Below are 25,249 nucleotides of genomic sequence, written 5' to 3'. Positions count from 1 at the left end.
CAAAACCAGCTGGGTGACTTTGGGCCAGTCACTTTGTCTCAGCCCTAGGAAGGAGGCAATGGCAAACCACTTCTGAAATCTTGCCAAGGAAACTGCAGGGACTAGTCCAGGTAGTCACCAGGAGTCGAGAGTGACTTGAAGGCACACATTTACAAAAGAATATAGCAGGGCTTGCATCCAGGTGTTTTAATCAGGTGTGAAGCTTCTTGATGTCTATGGGACCTTAGCAGCCTGATTGATTTGGTGCACAGAAAAATACCTTTTTCCTTGAGGTCATCAGGGCAACTTAATCCTGCCACAGAATTTTACCTACAGAATAATCACTCAGCTTTTGATTTCATAAAACAGGTTTAAGAAGTTTATGATGAAGTTTCAACAATCTTTTTAACAGTAATTGTTAAAGAGAGCCAGTTTGGTCTAGTGAGCTAGTTTGATCTAGTGGTTAAGGCACCAGGCTAGAAACCAGGAGACTATGAGTTCTAGTCTTGCCTCAGGCATGAAAGCTGGCTGGGTGACTTTGGGCCAGTCACTCTCTCTCAGCCCAACTCACCTCACAGGGTTGTTGTTGTGGGGAAAATAGGAGGAGGAAGGGATATTAGGTATGTTTGCCGCCTTGAGTTATTTATAAAAATAATAAAGGGGAGATAAAAAAAAATCTAAAATCTAAATCTAACTGTTGCCTATAGTAAGAATAATGCAAGTAATAAGAGACTTAGAAATAGGTATGTAATGACATTGTTGCTGCTCACCTTTGAAGTTGCCCAAATGGCACATAGGATTTCTCTGTACCTTAAGTTAATACAATAAAGAGAAAAGAATGCAGAAGAGAACAGAAGGACCTGAAAATACTGTACCTAAAACTAGTTGCAGTTTCATTTCAGAGTAGCTCCATGCCACTAACCCTTTTCCAGGAGAAAGATTTTGAAAAGGAGGTGAAAAAGATTTACAGGTAGGCCTTGACTTACGATCCCAATAGGGACCAGAAAATTCGTTGTTAAGCGGTGCAGCCTTAAGTGAGATGTCATGTGACCACATCTGATTTTACAACCTTTTTTGCTGTGGTCATTAAGTGAATCACGCAGTACCCCATTAACTTTGTTTGTCAGAAGCCAGCTGGGAAGGTCACAAATGGTGATCACGTGATCCTGGGATGCTGCAACCATCATAAATACATGCTGGTTGCCAAATGCCCAGATTTTGATCACGTGAAGTCACTTTTTTCAGCATCGTCATAACTTGAACAGTCGCTAAACGAATGGTCGTAAGTTGAGGACTACCTGTATTCTTTTTCTCTCCTCAATCCACCCCCCAGGACTCAGAGTACAGTAAACTATATTTTGAAGGAACACCCTCATTAAGCTAGCATTGTTATGACTGCTGGCAGTACGATTAAAGTGTTAAAAAACAACCCTCCCCATGTTGTGCTAACCTAATGCTATACTTCTCAGACTGAAACAGTTTTGAGATAGCAATAAGGGATGTTAACTCTATGCCCTGTGAAATGCAGAATATGAGTTTAATCTCTGAGTGTATGATGGCATTAATATGTATTTATTTATATCCATTTAAAAATGCTTACATGCCAAGTGCCTTTCAACAACATGCAAAACTGTGATTTGGTTTGTTCATTATGCTAAGTTATAATGCAGTTAGGACAGGATGTTGGCTAATTGTGATATATTAACTTAGTTACTAGTTTGTGAACCCCAGTTTATGTCAGCCATGCTATGATAGCTTGCTTAGTAAACTACAGTTAAAGCAAAGCACAGAATTGAGTGACTAGTGTAATGTATAAACTCAGTGATTAGATGTGATTTTCTGTCTAATGGACAAAACTGATTTAAAATGCAAAGAGCATTTTGGTTACATGGAAAGAAATGATATTTAACTTGGGAAGTTAACAGAACTGTAGTTGATAGGGAAGCTGTCTTCTCAGGCTGCAATTCTATGGAAAAAAAATACTGCTCTGAAATTGTTCTTGCTATTGGGAAGAAATCTCCCACTGATGCCAAAGGAGAGGAAATAGTTGAATCCCACATCCATGTTTGCTAGATCCTGATGATTGTCAGGCTCCCAAGCCATGTGTTAATGCAAAGATATGGCTAACATCATTATAGCTTATTTTTGATTTGCACTTGAGATGTGAGTCCATCTTCAATTATTTGTCCAGGGAGACTTCCAGCTGAAAGCAGAGCGGGTAGTCCAGTCTGTCATGGCCATTTGCAATGCTTTGGCTGCTGTGGAATCCCAAGAAATCACTACAGCCCTGAATCAGCTACCACCTTGTCCATCTCGCATGCAGCCCAAAATCCAGAAGGTAAGAACTAAGACTCTGAAATTCAGAAACAGTGAGATTGAATCTGAGCATCAGAACTAAAGAGATGAAAATAATGATAGTGGAATTAGGTAAGTATGTGAAGAAAGGACAAGAGATGGTCACAGCCACTTGTTTTTCCTTTTGACTACAGTAATGCTATGTTGAATTCTATCCCCTTACTTTCATGAAATTCTTTGCTCCCTGCAAAAGAGCCATTGTTCTTTCTACCTTTTTCAGAGAAGGTGAGTTTATTTACTTATTTACTTACTTAGACTTCTGTGCCCCTCCAGGCAACTAAGACTCTGACTAATATGTGTAAAAAATTGGAGCTTGAGTTACTGAACCTCAATCCACTTGGGACTCTTTCATATTCTACATCTGAATGGCCTGGTTTTACATAATACTAAGTCATAATGGGTGGTTCAAGCATAGTGCTAAGCCCAAAACAAATAAATCACATTATGACTTAGTGCAGTGGATGAACCCAGGCCAGCTAATGAAATAGTTTAGGATAAAGTGATTGGTAACTATGGGCTGAATAAGACAAAAAATGGAATATTCCCTCATTCCTCACCATCTTGATCTGCATGACACATATAGTGTGTGGGCAAAAAGACTATAATTTAAGCCATTAGCATTAGCAGATGGAATGGAACTTGAGGCAGATTCTCATGTTGAGATGGTACTGGGAGAGGACCTATTTAAAAAGTAGCATTTTCAATTTGAGCCTTCCTGAGCTTATGGCCAATGATGTGATCAAAGGAAATACCTGCTGCTCAGGAGGTTCCCCCCCCCAAAAAAAATTGGTGTCTGGAAATGTGCTTACTTAAGACATCAGAACTGACTTCTGAGTTAACATTCACAGGATCAAGCTGCTACCCTGCCTCAGTTGTATATATGGATAGAGTGAAGAATCAAGCCCAACTTTGTAGATAAATAATTTGAGCAACCTTCTGCAACCTTCCCCCAGATATGTAGACCTCAGTATGCAAATTCCCCAGTCAACTTAGCTGTTGCTAAGAATTCTGGGAGTTGGTCCATACATGTGGAGGACCTTAGGTTGGAGAATGTTGGCACTGAGAATAAAAGGATCAGTTGGTAGCTAATAGTGGAGCAAAACAGTAGGATAGCTTTTATCTAGGATGGGTGAAGCTATCCATTCCTTATGAGGATATGGTGAATAAACTCAGGATTCCTCATCTCTCACTTGGGTGGGTTGTGGGAACTGAAACATGTCTATGTACCATATATAAGATGGTTGACTCACTGACATTAACTATTTTCAATTTTGTTTTTCTTTCCTGAACAGGATCCAAATGTTTTGGCCATGAGAGAAAACAGAGGTAAACATTTCCTCTCTGATTAGTGAATTCTGAAGGCTTTAATATTCTGTTGTTTCCTATAACAACAACGGCAGCAATAATGATAGCAACAACAATCACAGAGTATATTAATCCTCTGAGTCCTTTGAGTTCTTCTTTTAGAATGAGTACATAGAATGGAAAATTCCTTTGAGCAAGCTCTTTAGACAGCTGATTTATCTTGGTAAGAAAGGACATTAGTGGAAGATTTTCAAAAAATACTAATTTCAACTTTGTGAGTTTATGTTTGCTAGTTATAATATCCAAGTTCTTTGAATAGGAACTCCTATAAGAAGTTTTTTTAAAAAAATCAAAAGCAATGATATTGTGATATTGATTAAAACTTCCCCTACCCATTTACACAATTGAAGTAGACTCAGTTTTCACCCATCGGGCAAGCCATATGGATACCTGCATGTTTTGTACGGTGGGCACATCACAGCTTTGGAGAAAAGGAACATTCCAAGGAAGATAACAGTTGTGTCCAGTTCAGTTCTGAAGAATTTGGCATTGCCCTTGCTTTGTTTTTTTGTGGCCTAGCAAAGCTGATTTTTATATAGATGTCAAATGATAATACTGGCATTAGTCAGACAATATTGGTAGAAAAGAGAGCAGCCTTCCCCATTCTTTGCCTTCCAGAGGTATTGGATTACAATTTCCTACTCCCTAGGCAGAAAAATCCTACTGGCTGGAAATTATTAGGATGTTGTAGTTCAATACATCTGGAAGGCATGAGTTGGGAAAAGCTCAAACAGGAGTCAAAATGAGTAACTTTGGAGAAGAATATATTACTCTTAGATTGAGTTCACACACTCTGTTAAGACATGGTTTCTTTAATCATGCTTTGCCCACACTTGGGCTGAGTTTGCATACTAAACCAAAAACAAACAAACCATGTTATGTGAAGCAATGCAAGTAAGCAAGTCTAGATTATATTTGTGATTTCCAAATGTTTCAGATTTTCAATTTTTCAATTTTTTTTTTTTGCAAAATTTGCAAACTATCTTCTGTTTACAACATGATGAACCAAACCACTGCAGTAATTGCTTTCTAATTATCTTGACTTTTATATTATTTCTGTACATATATGGACATACTTATGTTGTATGAGATTCATTTTTTAGTCTAGATACCATCTTACCTTTCAAATACTTTATAAAATATAGCCCATTACTACTGTTTTGTATTAAATTAAATTCTATTGCAAGAAAAGCTGATCTTTGTAACATACATAAATTATGGAAACTAAGCAAGGCTTTTTAAAGTGGGTCTCTAGCCATTTATATGGAAAATACAGCATTTTCATTTAAAATATGTCCTTTAAAAAGCCTTAAACTTTCATTTAGAAAGTCTGAAAGGAGATCAGAGCAGGATTCCCAGTGAACAGGAAGCAGAAGCTGGGAATTTGGAACTGGGAAATTCCATAATGCATGAGCACCACTATAGAGCAACATCTCTGTGGCCAAAGAATGCCATTTATATAAGCTCCATGGGGACATATTCTTGCCAAGCATTTAGAAATGAATTCCAGAATTCATTCTGAATTCTAGGAATATCTAAGTAGATTCCTCTCTCCAACAGAGAAAATTGTGGAAGCTTTGACAGCCTCTATCTTGGATCTGGTGGAACTCTACTGCAGTACCTTCAATGCAGACTTCCAGACAGTGGTACATGGGAACAGAAAGCATTCATTCTCCCAAGCAGCCCGAATGCTCACCTGTCCTCTCTCCTTCACAGTCTATGCTACTCATCGCATACCCATTACCTGGGCTGCAAGGTAAGCAAGAACATTTTTTTGTAATAACTTTGCAATATTTGGCAAAGGACAAGAGCATTTTATGCTAGATCTTGGGACTAGGACTGGAGACATCACGTTTTAAGTCCACCTTCAAATGAGGAAGCTCACTAGGTGACTTTGGGCCACTCAGTCCCTTTTAGCTCCATCTTCCTCACATGGATATTATGGAGATAGGACTGGAAAAGGGACTTCTGTGTCTGGCAAGGAGGTGGAATAGAATAGTAGGATAATAATGTACAAGTCTACGGTTGCTGGACGGATATGGGGAGGCCTCAGTCCTACTTTGAAGCTGGTCAGTTAATTATATCAACAAGAGAGGTCCTTTCTGGCACAAGGGCTTCTCTTGTGGCTTGCAGGCTATACCCAAGGAGATGTCTTTGGTCCCCTTTCCTGATATTCAAGAGAATGGCAGAAACATGTCTCTTCTACCAAGCTTTTAATTGTTAACTAAATTGATTTTAATGATAGTGTACTGATTTTAAGTGAATTGTATTGTCTTGTTTTTATGTTTTATAGTTTGTATTTTTAATTGTTCTAAGCTGCCTTGAGTATTGTATGAGATATAAATCAAATAAATAACCAGGACTGTAGAATACCGTTTTTTAAGAAGATCATTGATGTTCATATTTGCCACTGGGGGACAAAAATCAGAGACAGCGTCCATAAGATATGTGTGTGTTTTTCCTTACAGACCCAATAGTGGGGGAATTGCATATATTTAGTATTACATATTCTTCTCCCTCCCCCACAACAAGCTTCTAAAAGTACTTTTAAGGATGATCTATTTTGAACTACTTGGAAAAATTTCCCCTTGAAGGGATGAGCAACTAAGGTCTACATACTAGATACCTTGTCCTCCTGCAAGGCTGTTTCTGGAAACTCCCTGGGATGCTCCAACAGTAGAGTCATTGGCTAGGCACCCTGTGTCCTGGGCTTGGCTTTGTAGACAGTGACAGATGGTTGCTTCTCAGCCTAGGCTTTTGCCCCTTCAGCCAATGACTGCTAGTGGAGGGGACTCACCTAATGGATTTAGAGACAATAAGAAGTGGGGGGTGGGGAGCAGGAATACTTCTTTGTAAACAGTCTTTGCTCGTGTGTTTGCATTCCAATAAAGACAGAGAATCAGTGACTGGGAGTAATCCACCTCCCCAGCAGCAGGAACACGTGAGGGGTGGTTGCAGAAGTTAGCTGCCACCCCTCTGGGGACCTCTTGCTTTTGTTCCATCCTTAATGTATTCCACTGAATGAGTGACTCTGAACAAAGGCAGTAGCCTGGGAAATCCAAGCCTGTCCTGACCTTTGTTACCCATTAAGCCCTCCTAGCACCATCACTTGGCACCTGTCACATGGCTGGCCCTTCTGACAGAGCACCCTATGATGGCATTCTAAGAGGCGTATGTTTCTCCAGCTGGCTGAGAAGGAAGTAGGAAAGGCATTTCTGAAAAGTTGATAACCTCAGGAAACACCCCGTGTTTGGTCTGTTGGTGGGGGTGAAAATCTGTGGGAGAACTGCCCCTTTCTAGCCATCCTCCTCCTCTTCCTCCTTTGTTCAACTGTCTGAGCTGAAAAGTGTTTGAGTGTCTCAGATAAAAAATCTTTCAGCTCAGCTCAGGTTAAAAACTGGTCTGGCTCAGACATTCCAATCCTGGCTGTGACCTGGATTTAATGTGCTGGGTTTAACCTCTATGCCCAAAGTTGTGCCTTTATTTGGTGTCAGGGAGAAAGTCTCAGGAGTCTTTGGATAACAGCAAAGATGATAAATTTGAGAATCTGTGGAAATTTGCCTTTAAAAATCATAGATATGGAAGAGGATATTATTATTATCCAATCCATTTCCTTAAGCATATTAGTCATACACACACACACACACACACACACACACAAAGCAACAAACAAAGCTAGCATGTTTTTTAAACAATGAGCTAAAAAGCTTTAAGATTTTATCCCTTGCCCTCCAGTGTTTCCATGGGCATGTCACATACCATACAAAACAAGGCCAATATTATTTTGGCATGGAGGAAGCAGGGAAGATCCTGTGATAATATAAATGTAGGTGTAGTATTTCTATTAACTGCTCTTTTAATCTCAAACATGCGAAAGTGGCTAATAATAGCTTTTGAAAATAAAAGAAAATGTAGTGAAATTCTGTTGAAAGACAGAAAGCAGAACTAATGCTAACCTGGCAACACACTGTCTTACTCTCCTGCCCACCTCAAACCAAGTTCAGATAAAAGGTCTTTCAAGGCTTCTGAACGTTTCTTGGCCTTTAATGAAACTCAGGTGAGGAAGGGAGATTATACCTGACAGGCATCTACTAATTGGAGATTCCTCTTGTTGCATGGATAATCTTTGGGCATGTTATAAACCGGACATGAACCATCTGGAATTTTCCTTTATTAATTGTCCCTTTGGGGGTAGAAAATGGGGTAGGGCTTTTCCAGGCTTGGGAATAAAACAGATTCTCACCTGTGAATCATCTGCTGAACAAGAAATAAATCAGATCAAGGTATTTCTTTTCATGTGGTCCTCTTGTTTGTTCTGCATTGCAGTTACGGATTACTGAAGGCAGCCTCCGTTTTCCTTTTTTCCTTTTGCATTATGAGATAATGAGAATTTCCTCATCTGGCCTTTATTGCCTTCCATCTTTTTGCAGCTATGAAGATTTCTACCTCTCCTGCTCACTCAGCCATGGGGGAAAGGAGCTTTGCACCCCTCTGCAAACCCGAAAAGCTCACGTATACAAGTACCTCTTTCATCTTATCATCTGGGACCAACAGTAAGGCATCATCTCTTTAATCTCCCTTTGAGACTAGAAGAAAGGGAGGGATCTTGTACATTCTTAATCTGGTGAGAGAGATGGATTAAAAAAAAAAACAACTTTTCTGTGAGATGGCTATTGCTCAGTGGTAGAGCACATGGTAAATGTATTAGTCCCCACCATCTCCCAAGAAGGCTCAACCCGTGTTTAAAATCTCCAGACATTGTATCAGGAACCCTACAACATCCCTGAACCAGCCTGGGGTAGTCGGTTATAACTGAGTATCATAAGCATACTGGTAATTGTGTGTATGTTTGAGTGTGTGTGTGTGTGCACGCAGCAAGTGTGCCTTCAAGTCATTCTTGACTCCTGGTGACTGCCTGGACAAATCCATGCAGTTTTCTTGGCAGCATTTTCAAAAGTGGTTTGCCATTGTCTTCTTCCTGGGGCTGAGAGAGTGACTGGCCCAAAGCCACTCAGCTGGCTTCATGCTCAGGCAGGAATAGAACTCATAGTTTCATGTTTTCTAGCCTGGCGCTTTAACCACTATACCAAACTGGTTTCATGCTGGCAATGAAGGAACTAAACCCCTGCAAAACTGTGTCACCCACCCTCAATCTCCCAGAAGAATAGCATGATTGGTGGTATCAAATCCTGCTGAGAAGTCCAACAGGGCCAAGAGTTGTATATTCCAGACCTGACAAAGGTAATCTACCAGAGCCGGTGCTGTTTCTAGCCTATATCCAGAAACAGTTTGACCTCAGAACCCTTTGTTCTTTCATCAGGACACGTGGTGTTCTCAGGGTCCTGGCAATAATCTGATTTTAGAATGGGCTGGTCCAACCCCAGAATAATAGATCAGAATAGTATATATTGAAGTTGTACAGTGTCCAGTACACTGGATGAAGCTGATTGTTCTGAAGTCAAGACAGTTCAGCCTTGAAATATTTTGCACAACTCTAATTGGAATGATAATTTTTAGAAATCCTGGATAGTATGGACATCAGTAAGGCTGACTAGGGATTCTAGACTAATTGTCCCAACACATCTAGAGGACCCTACATTGAGGAAAGCTCTCATAGGAATATATTTCCACCTGCTGACAATATTTCATAAATTTCATATATGTATCATCATTTACATGTAGAAATAGTATTGCATCACCTGTACATCCTATGTGTGACAATCATACAGATATATATTTTGCCATGTGTATATGTTTTTGGCTGTTTGGCTGTGACTTCCTTCTGCAGACACAAATATCACGTGCTTTTGTACATACTATTGTAATCTGTTCTTCTGATACTTTGGGGTAGGAGAATTGTGTCATTTAGTAGCAAAACCAACCTGCCTTCATAAGATACTGTACAAGAGTGCCTGACTATCCATTGAACCCAAATTCATGTACTGATAGTTATTGCCTATTGTTTTTTTTAGTGGAAATTCTGCTTTGCATAATAAGGAGCAGAGAAACAATATAGAAGGAGGGGGGATGGTGGTTATCTCTTTTCTGTTATTTTTCTGGTCTACATCAGGACCTCCACAGTGCTCCAGATTTGCTTTTTGAGGGCACAAAGTCCAGGGAAGAAGGACTCTACAGTGGGACTTTATTTCTAATATTCGTATGCTATAATCTAAAATTGTTCTAAAAGTTACAAAATCAGAGGGCCACATGTGGCCTTCAAACTGCAGGTTGCTCTTCCATGTATTATAAAATGTATTATAAAATAATCTAAATTATAAAATAACCTAAATCACCTATCAATAAAAGTTGAAAAAGCATACAAAGCATGTAGCATATATTACTAGTAAATGATGTTGTTATTCCATGGGTTTTGTACTATAGTTAGTCTCTTACATTTTACATGGGTAATCAATGTGTGGCTTTCCCACCATGTATCTGTTGGAAACTAGCTTGCAATATCTGAAGAGGAGGAATGCATGACAGTAAACACAAAGAGATAGGCAGCAGGCATGGCTTTCTATGGCTTTTTGGCACATGTCCATGGTGTGTTTGCAAACTTCAATCTGATCTTCAGGGGTTGGGTATTTTTTTGTTTTTGTTTTTGTTTTTGTTTTTTTGTTGAAAGGGGGTGGGTAGGCTTACCCAACAGATGGTGCAAAAGTGACAAACTGGTCTGCTATGCAAAGTATAATTTGTCTCTAACTGCTTTTGTCATTCTACAAAATAAACCCTGCATGCTTGGACAGTTCTCCCCAAGGGCAGATGTCTACATTTGAGAATCTGACAAAATAACTTCCGAGGGGTATTGGATTGCAAAGGAGTGGAGAGGGAAGGTCTCTTCTCTTAACCCCACACTTGCTGCCTGTGGATATACAGTGCACTTTGTAGCTGTCAAGGTGGGGGAGAAGAGAACTTGATCCAAAAATAGCTCAGGCAGCAAGAAGTCTGCTGTCCGCTGCTGAGCTCCAGATAACACTTAGTATTTTTACTAGGCCATCAGAAGAGGCAGTGCGAAAGAGATAATTTTAGAAGTTGTCTCTTCCACAGAAGAAAGCCAGAAGGCACACTGGAGACCAACATGGAAAGTGTGGCCTAAACTTCTCTTGGTAGGAGTGCTTTATTCAAGCAACTAAAATGGATTAAGCTCCAGAGCGAAACAGCTGGAATGAGGCGCCCACCATGTAGTTATTTCTGCACTCCCTTAGCTAGCTGCCAGAAGGGTTTACAGACATGAAAGGTTTTCTACAGCACCTTTGGACTGTCTCTGTGTCGATATGAAGCTTCTCTGAGCAGGCATACCTTCCAGCCCTGCTAATGCTACAGGATCAGCCTAGGGTTCAGTTGGAAAACTTCTTATTAAAGTAGCTGTATAGAATGGAGGAATGGAAAGTTTTGAAGAAGGTTAGTGAGCCCTCCCCTTCTCTAATCCAGCCCGGAAACCTCCAGATGGAAATTTGGCATGGAAGGGAGTTATGTGGGTTTTTTTGTAGTGGAGATTCCCTCCCATCTGAATTTGGCCTCAGTGGAGTTTAGTTCCAAAGCCTACTTTATATGGCAGAGCTCAACCCTGATATCTAGGTAGTATTAATAGAAGTATTTCTAAGCATATGCTACATGTCATTTTCTCAGCATTAAATATCCACTTGTCAGTATTGAAGGGGGGACTTTTAGGAAAAAAAGATGGTGTTTTCTGCATCTTTTTTCACCACTTAAAATGTTTTGGGAAGGTGATTCTCTGCTTGACGTCTTATAGACTGTCAGTCCTATATTTTTTTGTTTTAAAATGGAATACCACAGTTGTTCATTAGCTATAATGTTGAATGCTTAACATGCACGACCTTAGGTTAACTCCTGGCTCAGCTATGGAGCTGGTTGTGATCAAATTATTTCCTTCAGTACATTCAGTTCATGTAAAACTATAGCAGCACTGAGAAAAGACAAAGTGAAGCTTTCTGCACTTTAATCCTGCTAAACTGTATATTGAATAACCAAGTATTTAGTGAAGTGTGAGGATAATTGTCATGTTTATTTCAGTGGCTAGGCAGCTATTAAGTTCTTTATATAAGACTCTATAGACAGTGTCCTACAATGATAAATTCTAGTATGCATATTAGAAATCTGCTAATTCAGAAGCTCATCCATTCTCATGTAAACATTGAACTGTTTATTATTGCCTCTGGAGGAGCACAAATCTTTTTCTTTCCTAGTAATTTAGCCTTTTGTTTCTGAGCCTCAAGAAGAAAAGTCCTAAACACTGGTAATCTCCTTTTCTTGTTTGCCTTTTTCCATATGAAGAATTAACTTTCTCCTTCTGCCAGAACAGAGTGACTTCAGCCAAGGATTCATGTTGTCTTACCATGCTTTCCCCCCCGCCCCTTCCATCGCTGTGCAGTAGGAGCTCAGATGAGATACTGATGTTGCAGCAGTGATAGTCTTTCAGCATGACCTATTTCTTCTTTGGCAGCAGCTATAGGCTGAAGCTTCTCCAGAAATATTCTTGTTTTAGCAAAGAATCAATACGATTTTGGAGGCTAGGTGGGCATGTCTCAGACTGCTGTCCTATTTTTTTATTTCTACATTCTTTGATAAAGAGATTAAATATATTAACACAAAAATCATAGTTAGCAGAAGAATTTACTTGTCACAAGTTAAGTCTGTAGGTCAGCGCTTACAGACTTAAGTTTTGAGAAAGCTGGTTTGAGAATGCTCTTCATTTGAGCCACTGGTTACTGCACACACATCAGTGCCTGTCTTTTGTGATACCTGCTTATCCAATCCAGCCTGCCATTTAATACATTGCAATGCCCCAGAGCAGCCGTCCCCAGCCTGAGTGCCCCCAAGATGTAGAAACTCTTGACTCCCAGATTTCTCTAGCCAGCATACCCAGTGAGGAATATGTTCTAGGACAATGGTAAACTGGGGGATACTGTGAGAAACTAAGAGGAAAAGTACAAGTACTTATTTTAAAAGGCTAGCTAAAAGGAAACCAAAACAGACAACATCGCCTTAGCAGTTGCTTGAAATTGCCATTTCTTTGGTGTAGGGGACCTGCTGGCTAACATACATACTGTACACATGGCAGACTGAAACAGGTTTTACTATTTTCTTTATCTAGGAAACACTGAACATTTTCAAGGTCTTCACCAAACAATAATCTTCAGAGTCTCAAGAGAGATCATAAAATTGGAACACAACATATTCCATCAAATTCTAATTTGCCAGACATACAGTATCTTGCACTGAAATCCAGCCACTTAGTATACTAATGTTCTGACACCACTACATGATTGTCTCATCTCCAGTACTAATTGATGTATTATATTTCAGTTATTTGAGGTGCTACTTACACTTTTAAACCCAGGGAATAACAGTAAAGGTTAGCAAGTTCAAGTGAGGCTTGGCTTTCCTATAGCCATTGAGCTAAGGAAATAGCCTAGACCTTGCCTAGACAAGAGAGATAAAATGGCATTTATTCATATTCTCTCATGTTTATAAGGATCCAGGTCTGAGTAATGAATTTGCCATATATTTTGTCTGTGCCTCCCTATTTTTTTCCAGTGGCCATTGAATGCAGAAAGGAATGGACAAAGGGACAAAGGGGAACATAAACCCAGCAGAGATGAATTATGGATAAAAGTGTTGGATTAAGGTTCTGAATACTTTGATTCAACCCTGATTGCCATGCAAGAGGCTTTTCATACTCTCTCTTTTAATGTCAGCTAAATATCAGTACAGTAAAATGGAAATCACAGCATATGCAAGGGTATGGAATCCGTGGTTCTCTAGATCAGTGTTTCTCAACCTTGGCAACTTTAAGATGTGTGGACTTCAAATTCCCCAGCCAGTGTATCTTAAAGTTGGAAAATCACTGATCTAGATGTTGCTGAACTGTAGCAACCCCTGCCAGGATGGCCAAATGTGAGGCATATGGAGGGCCATAGGTTTTGCAGTCCTGGAATTGTTGTCAGCAGCTAGTGAGATAATTATTGATGAAAGTTCTATAGTAGAAATTCAATAGAGCGTTGCTTTTTGAAGACAAATAGCATGAAGTAATAATTTGTGCTAATTTATTGTAATCTCTTCCAGGATATGCTTCCCAGTTCAAATGAATCATCTGCCACGAGAGACTCTTCTGACAGCCACGCTTTACGCCACTCCTGTCCCACCTCCTGGGAGCTCTTCAGAGACAAACAAGCAGCGCCGCATCCCAGAAGCATTGGGCTGGGTCACTACCCCTCTCTTCAACTTTCGGCAGTACGTGTGCCTGCTCCTATTACTTCTCTGGGAGGAATAAGGAACTCCACTGGGGATAAACAGTGCAGCTTTTCAAAACATCTGTTTGAGATGAGTTCCAGAGGGTTAGCTGTATTACTCCATTATAGCAAGCCCAGAAAGGGAATCTGGTTGCAAAACTCTGAAAAACTCTCATCAATTAGATTCCAACTCATCAGCTGCCTGAAACATTCACTTAGAATGGCAGATAAGTGCATATACAGATAAACATACAGTATATATTCACTAGATCATTGGTATGAAGGGGAAGTAAATTGCAAGGTCAGAAGGACCATGAAATGAAAGCATAAGTTTGGTATCTTCAGGCAGATCTTAAGCAAATTATTATGCCAGTAATTATTGATAACACAATTCCCCTAGGCTTGTTATACTGGTTTAATACCTTAATTTCAGTTGAATCCTTCGTGAATGGAATCAAGCTTTCAGATAGTAAATGACGCAGTGGTTCCTATAAGTTGTTAGCCTTTTGTTGCTGAACATCTAGGCCACGAGTATGGGGAACCATAAGGAGTTGGAGAGCATGTGAGGTATGTATCCATGAAAAGACTGCCAAGAGAGACTTGCCTATTCACAAAATGGCTGTAATGGTTGGGATGGCCACTCACAAAACAACAGTTCAGTGGACTAACCCCTCCTACCATATGCTCTATCATCCCAGCATAATCTTCAAGAGGCATTCCTGCAAATAAATATGGCATCTTCCTAGTTAATTTTTCTTTTAAAAAATGTTTTACAAAATCAGGTGTGGCAGGAAGCCTGGTGGGTTCTAGAGAAATGTTTGGGGGCACATTAGTTCCTATAGGCATCTAGTTCCCTACCCCCGATCTGGATCAGGGAAGAGACAGTGGCCCAGAGAAAGCTGGCCAGGATAGCTCACATGATTGTGTGATTACCAGAGAGATAATACAGGCGCCGACTTTCCCCTGTATGATTTTAGTTGCAAAAATAATTCAAGGTTATTATGAGGCCATTATCTTTTAGATTTTGTCCTGTTATAATACAAAATCAGGAGAAAAATACTTATCAATTTACAGGACTGCAGAATCTTGTTAAATGTCAGGAAAATCTTTCTAGCAGTAAAAGCAGTTCAACAGTGGAGCCAATTATCAAGGAGTTGGAGAGCTTCTCTTTGCTGAATATGTTCCAAGAAAGGCTGGACCACGATTTTCTGGGGATACTTTAATTTGGGTTCCAGTTCCATGACCCTAACAAATAAATAAATATTGATTATCTACACCTGCAAATAATAATTATCCTCAACAAGCTTGAATAAAAGGTCTGTTCCTGTAGTCCTTTAATGAGCATTTTGAAACTCCTTGCAAACAGTGACATAAATATTGCTAGTATCAGAAGACAGTCCGAGTCCTATGCACTGTTTGTTTTGGTAGATTCTGCTGGAATTGCTTCCTGGATAATATTGTTCTTAATAAAAGGATCTGAATCTGCTATCAGTGACTTTGCTTGTTTTTTTTCTTTTCTCCACAGGGTCCTAACCTGTGGACGGAAACTCCTAGGTTTATGGCCAGCGACTCAAGGCCCTTCTAGTGCCAGATCAAGTGCTCCCAACTTTAATCAGCCTGATAGTGTTATTCTACAGGTGAGTTTCCTGCTAAAGCTATGTTTTCTATGACCTAATTTCAGACAAGAGGAAGCTATAATGAGACTATGTTCACAGTCAGCTGCTGAAAGCACCCAAGTATAGGAACCCCTACTGGGCTTAATTTAGAGCTCCACTCTCCAGAGGCATACAATAGCTGACTTGTGGAAATGTTGTACTGAGTTTGATGTCAAGTGTGGAATATGTCGTGGGTCTTTCCAAAGAGAATATCTATGATTAATGTTAGTTGCAGCCCACAAGTAGCAGCATGAAGAACCTATTGTCCTCCATATGTTGTTTATACAATAGTACAATGTAGCAATTAAGATGTCAGACTAGGACTGGGAATCCCTAAATTCTAGTCAACCCTCAGCCATGGAAGCTCACTGGGTGTCTTTGGGCCAGCCCACATCACAGGGAGTAGCAGCAGGGAGAAATGAAGGGAGATTCCCATAGAAGCTGCCTTAAACTCTTGAGAAAAGTCAGGATGTAAATCTAACAAAGAATCACCACTACCACAACAATTAGCGTCCTTCAACATTGTCTATGATGGATGGGACTGGTGGGAATTCTATGGTGGCATCTGGAGGCCCATATATTCCCTATCCATGATGTAGGATGTAGGGATAGCATCTCATTAGTTCTCTGGGTTTCAGGATTTACTTTTTGAATGAGGGAAGCAGACACTTCTTTATGGGGCAAAGAATCAGGGGAAGGAGGCTGTTTTTAAATGAAAAATAAAATGTTGCAAGAATTTGTTCTGAGGAAACAATAGCTTTAACAGTGTTTTACCCAAATTCCCCCCACCCCAACAAAGAAAGAATGCATTACTTCCCAAAAGGACAGGCAGATTTGCATGTGTTAATTTCAAAGATCTGCATATCTTAAATTTAAATATCTGAGGGGCTGTCACATAGAAGAGGGAGTGGACTTACTCTATATTGCCCCAGAGGGAAGGACCACAACAAATGGGTTAACAGTAGAACAGGCTGCCAAATGAAGTGGTGAGTCCTCTCCATCAGGAAGAGCAGGATGGTCATCTATCAGAGTTGCATTAGGGCAGGGGTTTTCAAGTTGATCAGCCTGCGGAATCTATTAGTTTTTTTAAAAATCTTCTGATCAAGAGGCAAAGCTCTAGTAAATTGGGTGTGTTTGAGTGAACTTTTTTCTCCTTCTCCTTATGAAGTCCTCACAAAACAGTTTGAAAAACCCTGCTCTGGGGGATCCTGCCCTGAGCAAGGGTTAGACCAGATGACCTTCAACAGTCACTCCAACTCTATGATTCTTTGATTAATTTGTGTTCATAGATAGCCATTTAGAAATCATTATTATATCGTCAGTACAAAAAAAGTGCATCTTACAATAGTTGGAAAGTCTATGATTAAAGTCCTTGATGCCAGCTCTGCCTTAAAGCTAAAACTTGGTAGGCCATTTCAAAGCTTCAACAGATGAACCTTCAAATAGCAGACTTCACTCTGATAAGCTTCAGATAAATTGCTGGCCTCTGCCAGTTAGGAACACAGTGACCCTATTGTCTCTTGATGGACTTTTGTTCCAGAAAGCTAAGTTCATTATTATTTGGTTACACTTTAAGGCTATGCAGGACTCCTTCTTGTAAATACATGGAGAAAAAAACAACACTGGGGTATAAGAAGCTTGATATAATTATCTGCTCTTTCATAGACTTTTTTTTCCTTTATGAGGGGAGTGGCAATGCTGTTTCTCTGGATCTTGATTCCCTAAATCATTCCGATTCTTGTGTTAATACATATAATAAAGTCCAAATCCTTGTGACTTGCAATCCCTTATGTAGTCCCAACATACATGCACACCAAACAGCAACTATTTTTTCTCTTGGATTGCTTTGTTGTCTCTTCCTCCTTTTCAGCTCCAGTGGATAACTTCTTGTCTACTCTCTTCTCCCCTGTATTCTTTCCACTGTATTTGTGAATAGCATTTTGGCTAGGAAATGAGGTGGCAAAGTCTGTTGCTTAGGGTGTGGACAAAAGGAATGGAAGGCAAGGTGGATGCTGTTAAAGTGAAGAAGACTTGGCAGACAGGGAATCCAGCTGGGCTGGTTTTAGAAATCTTCTCCCTTGGGTCATATCATGTACACACCACCGACTTGGAGTAAAAATGAGAATCATTACTGAGCCTCTGACCTAGCCCTGCCTTGCTCTATTTATTTCCCTTCCCTGCTGCTACAGCTCTCTGACCTGCTTATTCAGTATTGATTTATTTGGCCTGCAACCAAGCAGTTAATTTTACTTTTCCACAGTTACTTACAAATCCATTGGGTTCTTCATGAATTAATGTATTTTTTAATCTAAGCTGCAACTAATGATATGTTGACAAAGGGACTGCATTTGTGTGGACATCATATCTTGATCCAGAATTGGATTTGATTGAGACTTTCTAACCCACAAGAAGCTTGACGTCATCTTCCATCTTTCCTCTTGAAAAACTCAATCTAATCTATAAAACAGCAAAAAGGCTCAGATTCCACAAGAATTTTGAGGTCAATAGCAGATGGAGGGAATCCTAAAACACTGGCATTTAACTTCAGTTTGATTTTCTAAGCAGCTCCAGAGATGAAGTGAGCGAAGAGCTACCTAGAGTGAGACTGACAGAAGACAAGGAGCAAATATGACAGAACAAGGATGCAAGTTCAAATTTGAGCCTACTCTGTGGCAATTACTTCACCTTGATTGCAACTGCAAAATGCCAGTCAACTACACTTTTTAGAGTAACCTGAACCCTATTAGGCAAGTACAGGCCAGAAAATCTATTGAATGTAAATCATGACCATCTGGCCAGTTGTTTCATAGATAAAATCACTCATATTTATTCTCAGCTGGAAGCTAGATGTACAGGATCAAATGAGGTAGCAAGGGTAATGCTTTGCAATGATATTTGGGAGGTTTATGAGCCTGTGCATTTTGAAGAAGTGGATAGGACTCTCCCTAATGTGAACTCCACTAGATGTGGACTTACCACTTGTTCCTCCTGGCTGGTTAGAATAGCCAAGGAGGGGGAAAGGAGTTAGATCCTAGCTGTAGCTGATGCCTCCTCGCAGGAGGGGGAAGTCCCAGTGGTCTTGAAAGAGGGCTTGTCTTGAATCCAGGGTCAATGGATAATTATAGTCCTATATCCATCACCACCACCTTTTGGGGAGAAGATTGTGAAGAAAATGGTGGTGCAACTACTACAAAGGATTTTGGAAGAAGCAGATATCTGGACCCATGGCAGTTAGAATTCAGGCATGGACATGGGACATGGGGCAGCAACCTCATTGATGACTTAGGGCAAGATTATGTTCACACCCTCTTTCAATATTGTGGATCACAGTATCCTTTTGGGACACTTGTGAGGGTTGGAAGTGGAGGGTATATAATGTGGTGGTTCTTTTTCCAGAGTGGGCAGGTCCAATAAGGATGGGAGACATTGAGCTCTCAGATGCTCCGGGATGGGGTGCCCCAGGCTCAGTCTTCCTCATGTTGTTTTAACATCTACATGAAGCCACTGGAAGGTAATATGTCAATTTGGGGTGAAAGATCATCAATATTTTGCATTCTATATAAGCCACAGAGAGTCAGTTGATTATGGCAGGTTAGAAGAGTGTGTGTGTGAGAGAGAGAGAATATGATATCTAGTTATATAGCTCCACCTCGGGCTTAATGGGAAATGTACTAGATGTCTTGAGCCAGTACTTGGAGGCTCCAGTACTGGAAGAGGGGGAAAAAAGTGTTAAATCTCAACCCAAACAAGAAAGGAGCTGTTAATTGGGAAACCTATTGACTCTAGGATAATACCAGCTTTGGCTCTTAAAAGAACAAGCTCATAATCTAGAGGCCCTCTTGGTCTCAAAGCTCCTGCTAGAGGAGCAGATGGAGGCAGTAGCCTGGAAGGCTTTTGACTAACTTTGGTATGCCAGTTGTAGCCTTTTCTAGAACAGGACAAACTGAGAATGTTCACTCATATCCTTGTCACCTCTTGCTTGGATTACTGTAATTTGCTGTACATGGGGATCTTCTTGAAGATCACCCAGAAACTTTAGTTGCTGCAACATGAAGTTACCCATGTGCTTACTGGTTAGTCTCAATATCGCTACATAAAGCCATTACTACAGGAGCTGGATTAGTTACCAGGTAGTTTCCAAGTGTGTTTTCTATATGTGTCCTAGGGCCTGGGCATTTCGGAGATCATCAATCCCAGGTAAATTCAGTTTATCCAATCCAGAAAAAACAGCAGGTACCTGTGCCAACCCAACAGGAAGCATGATGGGTTGGGACACAGAAGTAAGCATTCTCAGTGGGGGCATTCTCATCCTCTGGAAGAGTCTATCCCACAAGGTGAGTGTGGCTCCTATTCTACTGGCCTTCTGGAGACTTGTCAAGATACTGTATTTATCAGTGAATAACACGCACTTTTTTCCCTAAAATTTGGGGCTGAAATCCTAGCTGTGCGTTATACACTGATATGCCCTGCGGCTTCTCACCTCAAGCGGCAGGGCTGGGAGAGCAAAGCACCGGCAGCTGGGAGAGCATTTCTTTTTTGGCAGCTGCTGCAACCCAGCGTTGCCGCTCCAGATGGCCACAGAGGGAGGTGCAGATCTGCCCTGGCGAGGGGATCGGTGCTCCTCCAAAGGCTGCACCGTGCTGTTGGGAGCACGGGAGAGTCCGGAGACACGAGTTCTCCAGCACTCAATGTCAGAGCAAAGCGCAAAGAGCAGATCCGCAGCAGCTCCTCGGTTTGCTAAAACTGGGGGGGAGGGAGCCGCACCCCACCCATTCCCCGGGCCTCTGATTTTGCAAAGCAGCCACTGTCCTGAACGCGCTGCACCTGGAGGAGGAAGAGTTAAGCGCCGGTGTGTGTGTGTGCGCGCACTTGCATGTTTGTGCGGTATTCCTCCCCTGCCGCTCAGTGATTTTGAGAGACTTGTGGATTTTAAGAGAGCAGTGCGGGCTTAGAACAGGAAAGCTCCTGGGCTGAGTGGGGTGCCTCGCTCCACACCAAGCCTCCGACTTTGCCTGGGCTGAGGGACCACACAGTCCTGAGAGGTGAACGTTGCGCACTGCACTGCCCCAGCGAGGTTGCTGGAGAACTCAGGTCCCCATACTCTCCCGTGCTCCCAACGGTGCAGTGCAGCCTTCAGGGGCCGATCCCCTCGCTGGGGGGTGGGGTGGGAACAGGAATAAAAACCACACAAATGCGTGCGGGTGCATACACACACACCAGCGCTTAACTTTTCATCCTCCAGGTGCAGCATGCTCTGGACAGCGGCTGGTTTGCAAAGTCAGAGGCCCGGGGAATGGTTGGCGCACAGCTCCCTGCCCCCCCCCCTCCGCTTTTAGCAAACCGAGGAGCCGCTGCAGATCTGCTCTTTGCACTTTGCTCTGACACTGAGTGCTGGAGAACTCACGTCTCCGGATTCTCCCATGCTCCCAACGGCACGGTGCAGCCCTTGGGGGAGGGGGCTGCCCCTCTGTGCCAAAGTTTCTCCCGACAGGAAGGAGGGAGGAGCGGGCGAGGCTGCAGGGAGCCGGAGGAGAGGCTGCATCTTTCACGCTCGCTGGTCCCGGGGCGATCCGAGAGGGGTCAGGGGCCACTCTCGGCGGGTGGCTAGGGGGGCATTGTGCAGCGCTCAGCAGGCACCGCACCTCCTTCTGTGGCCATCTGGAGTGGCAGCGCTGAGTTGCGGCGGCTGCCAAAAAAGAAATGCTTTGCTCTGACACACTGAGTGTGGGACCACACAGGTGATGTTGCTAAAGACTGCAAACAGAGGAGGCATACCCTAATAATAAATTAGTGTACCCCCCAATCCACTCAGACCACCAGGATTTTTAACCCCTACTGGTCCACCAGAGATCTTACCCGCCTGCCTGCTGCAGACAGGTAAGCAGAAAGGGAAGGAATAAGTACCAGTATGATAATAAACAGATTACCATTACCACACACTACCCACAGCTAACAAACACTAATGGTACATACACGCTACACATAGCCAGCCTACAACATACAAAAGAGGTGCTTTTTCTTTCATATTATGTAGTTATCTTATAAGTGGTATAAATATTAATAAAAAAAAATTCAGAGCTCCCTTTATTTTGCTTCCAAGTCATTTATTTTAAATTTAAGGTTTTTTTACTCAAACTTCCTTCTTAAAATTAAGGTGCGTGTTATACACCTGTGCATGTTATACGCCGATAAAATGGTAGTTTTTCTGGGAGGTCTTTGGAGATCGAATAGCTTGAGCCAAAGACAGAATGTGAGATTCTAGTTACTGCAACTGTTAAATGTGGTGTTATGTATTGCTAGAACCCAGTTAGATTGAAGTGGGGTGTGTGTGTGATTGCATAAATATTCAAAGAATTTCATATTTATTATCTGGTTGTAATTCTTCAACATTATAAATTAGCATTAACTAATTTCTCCTGTTAAGTTGCAGGAGAAAAGGGGAGGACTAAGGTTAAAGTTTGCTTTTGACCTTCTAGTGAAGTCATAGAGACTCAAAATAGGGATTCTGATTCAAAGGTTAGTCATTCTCCTAGCCTCCTCTATATCAACTTGCCCACTCTGGGGCCCACTTAATAAAGCTATATATTTAAACCCTAAATTATTTATTTAGTCTGCTTGCCTGTCTAGCAGACTATCTGATATTTCCACTATTTGTCTAGAAGAAATCCTGGAGTGATATGTCTGTCTTGAAGTTTTTTATGCCTCATATCTGCAGGAAGATGGGGCACAAGGAGCAACCGTGCATTTGTGGTCAGCTAGATCAGCATTTAGTATGGAGGCAGATCTGTTGGCATACTCAGTGCTGAATAATACATTCCTTTTGCATATGGTGTGATGTGTGTTGCTAGATCAGTGGTTGTGCCAAATCCAGAGTCCAGATTAAACTTGGCAAATCAGTACTCATCTACTTTTGTGCTAATATGGTGAATCACAATTTGAATGCATGGTGTGTGGTTGCAGTCAGATGATTCAGTGCTTGCTGTTTCCTAAGTAACATTGGTGTGGTCAGGCTAAAAAGGTATGAGGTTTGGCCTTAAACCCTTCTTTGATTTCTCTTTCTGGTTTACTCTTTGGTATCCCTAGTCATCAAGCAGCTCTCAAAAACTGGGAACTGGGATAGCTTGACTTTACATCACTCCTATAAAGTTGACCAACTCAAATCACTTTTGCCTTTGTCTTTCTTGCTATGAAGAAAAGTTTGCTTTAAAATCAATAAGATGTGAGTAAAGGAAAAGCATAAAAGTTGTAATGGTCTGGTCTAAATTGGATTAAGTGACAATACATACTGCTATATCTTGACCCCTATTAGTGGGAGGGGCCATGTACTTGTTGATCATTTTTGCCAGAGACCAGCTAAAAGGCAGGTTAGGCCCAGAAGTACAATGCATTGTGTAACTCAAGTCAATATACTGGCCTGCATATTGTACCCTCTGATGTGGAGAATTAATGACCAGACTTGCACGTTATGGTAAGGAAGAGGCCAGGGGGAATGGAAAGACAATAACATATTGCTTCAATTATAAGAAATCTGATTCTAAAAAGTTCTTTGAAATTCAGTGGATTTTCCCACTACATAGATGTAGGGGTAAATTAAGCAAGATGAATAATTTAAGCTTCTGATTTTTCCCATTTCTGTGAGACATGTCACAATCTATGTGCTGTCTGAACTGGCACTCAGTCAGTTGAATAATATAATGTTCTAATACAACTGAGAAAAGCTAAGATGCTTTCAGGCTAGCTTCATGAAGTGATCTGGGGAACATTGCTTGCAATTAGGTGGCCTTATAAATCAAGTGCATACATTTCCAATATCAAAGTACCATGTTGAGATGCTGGTCAAGTCTGTGTTTAGACTATTCTTCTCTCCCTTTCTCTTGCAGATTGACTTTCCCAGTTCATCATTTGAAATTAAATTTACAAGTCCACCAGCAGCAGAATTCAGTCCCAAGTACAACTTCAACAGTCTCTTTGAGGGAGACCAACGGAAACTAAAGGAGGTTATGCAGAAGGAATCACTTTATTGGTGAGAGGATGACGGGTTCATACTGATCCATGACCACCTTGGTGAAGGAAAGTCTGAAATGTCCACGTTTCTGAGCAAGCCAGATGATGTTGGGGGGAGGGGGGAGCTTGGGGTGGAAAACTGCCTCTCCAGCAGAAGTCCTACCTCCTTATAGCACCCATTCTCTGTTCAGAAGGAAGTGGGAAGCAAGTGCTATCCATCTTGCTCTGCAAGAAGTAGCTTCAGGTGCCCTTTGTTTTTGCCAATAGGAAAACAGGATGCTGAGTGGAAAACCTGGAAGTGGTATCAAGTGGAACACCAATCTTGGCTATTGGGAAAGTTGTAGGACAAACAAGAATGAATCAATTTCGCAGGCACTCCACCTGGGACATTTCCATGAGAGCAGTTCTAGTGATAGAGGCAGCCCTATATTTTCCTCCTTCAGGGAAGAACCTTATATCTTCAGCTGGAACACTTGCAAATGTTGTACTTGTTATAGATGGGGCCTTTGGGGTAGAAGTAGTACTCAGAGAATCTTTCTTTTTTGCTTGACAGTTGACAGTCTTCTCAAAGCTCAGTGATTAATCACCTGCTTTGCATGCATAAGTTCCCAGATTCTGTTCCTTGTATCATTACTCACATAGGTAGAAAGACTGGGAAAGAACATTCTGCCTGAGACTTCTGATTGGTGACATTTTGCCATTGTATCATTATGAAAGAACTATTTCATTTATTAAAAATCTTAGGAGTGTCCACAGATTTTTCATGAATAGTTTCATGTGAATGATACTTTCATACTAGGTTAGGTTTTTTTTCATGAACATTCTATACGTTAGCCAAAAGAAATCCCTTGACGTTGCATTTGGTTGAATATGTCTGTCCCTGGAGCCAGGTTTGCAAAACATGTGTCTGGAAGGCTGGATATGGCTCACTGAGATTCCTTTTCAAAAAAAGTCTGGTAACACTTTTCTGACTAAATTTTATTAAAAAGTGTAACCTTTTGTGAGCTGCAGCTCACTTCATCAGATGCATAAAGCAGCATCCAATGCCTTTTAATAAAATGAGTTACAGTATTCAGAAAAGGTACTACCAGACTCATTCAGATTTTTTGCTTTCAATAGACTAACATGGCTTTCCTCCTTTTGTGGCTAAAGTCTTAAGCTCCCCATTTTACCCCTTAAACCCCAATAAACCTTCCCCCAAAAAACAGTTCCTGGAACATAGCTCAGATGAAGTTGCATACTTCTCCTTAAGGCAACATGTCCATCTTGCTGCTGACACTTTTCCTTTTTCTGCATAGAATTGCTAAACAAGGAGAGTTAGATTACATTCAGATGGTCTATATTTCTCCTGCCAGTTATCCCCAGACATTAGGGGAACAGTGGGGCACAATGTTGTATGTTTCACCCTTCCCAATCTGCTGACCTCCATACATTTTGATCTACAAGTATCAGCAAGCATGGCCAACAAGGACGTTTATCTGCAACACCAGCATTCAGAAGCATGCAGAAAATGAGTTGAATGGGTCCATTCTCTCACTGACTAGGGATGCTTCCTTTCCACAAAATGTTTGTCCAAGGAATTATTTCTTCTACCTGCCTATTTTGTTCTTACGGGAATTGATCACCCATTCTTAGTTT

At 41.2% G+C, this 25,249-nt stretch overlaps 1 protein-coding gene across 3 annotated transcripts in view; it reads left to right on the top strand.

Moving 5' to 3' along the window:
• Positions 1-25,249, top strand: part of PIK3C2B (phosphatidylinositol-4-phosphate 3-kinase catalytic subunit type 2 beta) — a 110,138-nt gene that overhangs the window by 55,256 nt on the left and 29,633 nt on the right. For all 3 annotated transcript variants that reach the window (XM_007429729.3, XM_025167621.2, XM_025167622.2), the window contains 7 exons: positions 2,171-2,317; positions 3,627-3,660; positions 5,260-5,455; positions 8,130-8,252; positions 13,786-13,953; positions 15,478-15,589; positions 23,488-23,630. In XM_007429729.3, coding sequence (XP_007429791.1) covers positions 2,171-2,317; positions 3,627-3,660; positions 5,260-5,455; positions 8,130-8,252; positions 13,786-13,953; positions 15,478-15,589; positions 23,488-23,630 — 923 coding nt within the window. The remainder of the gene's footprint in view (positions 1-2,170; positions 2,318-3,626; positions 3,661-5,259; positions 5,456-8,129; positions 8,253-13,785; positions 13,954-15,477; positions 15,590-23,487; positions 23,631-25,249) is intronic.

Source organism: Python bivittatus, unplaced genomic scaffold (genome assembly GCF_059951505.1).
Source record: "Python bivittatus isolate LINGU-HERP-01145 unplaced genomic scaffold, Pbiv_v1 ctg000700_np1212, whole genome shotgun sequence".
NCBI classification, from domain to species: Eukaryota; Metazoa; Chordata; class Lepidosauria; order Squamata; family Pythonidae; genus Python; species Python bivittatus.
This window is presented reverse-complemented; position numbering and strand designations above follow the sequence as displayed.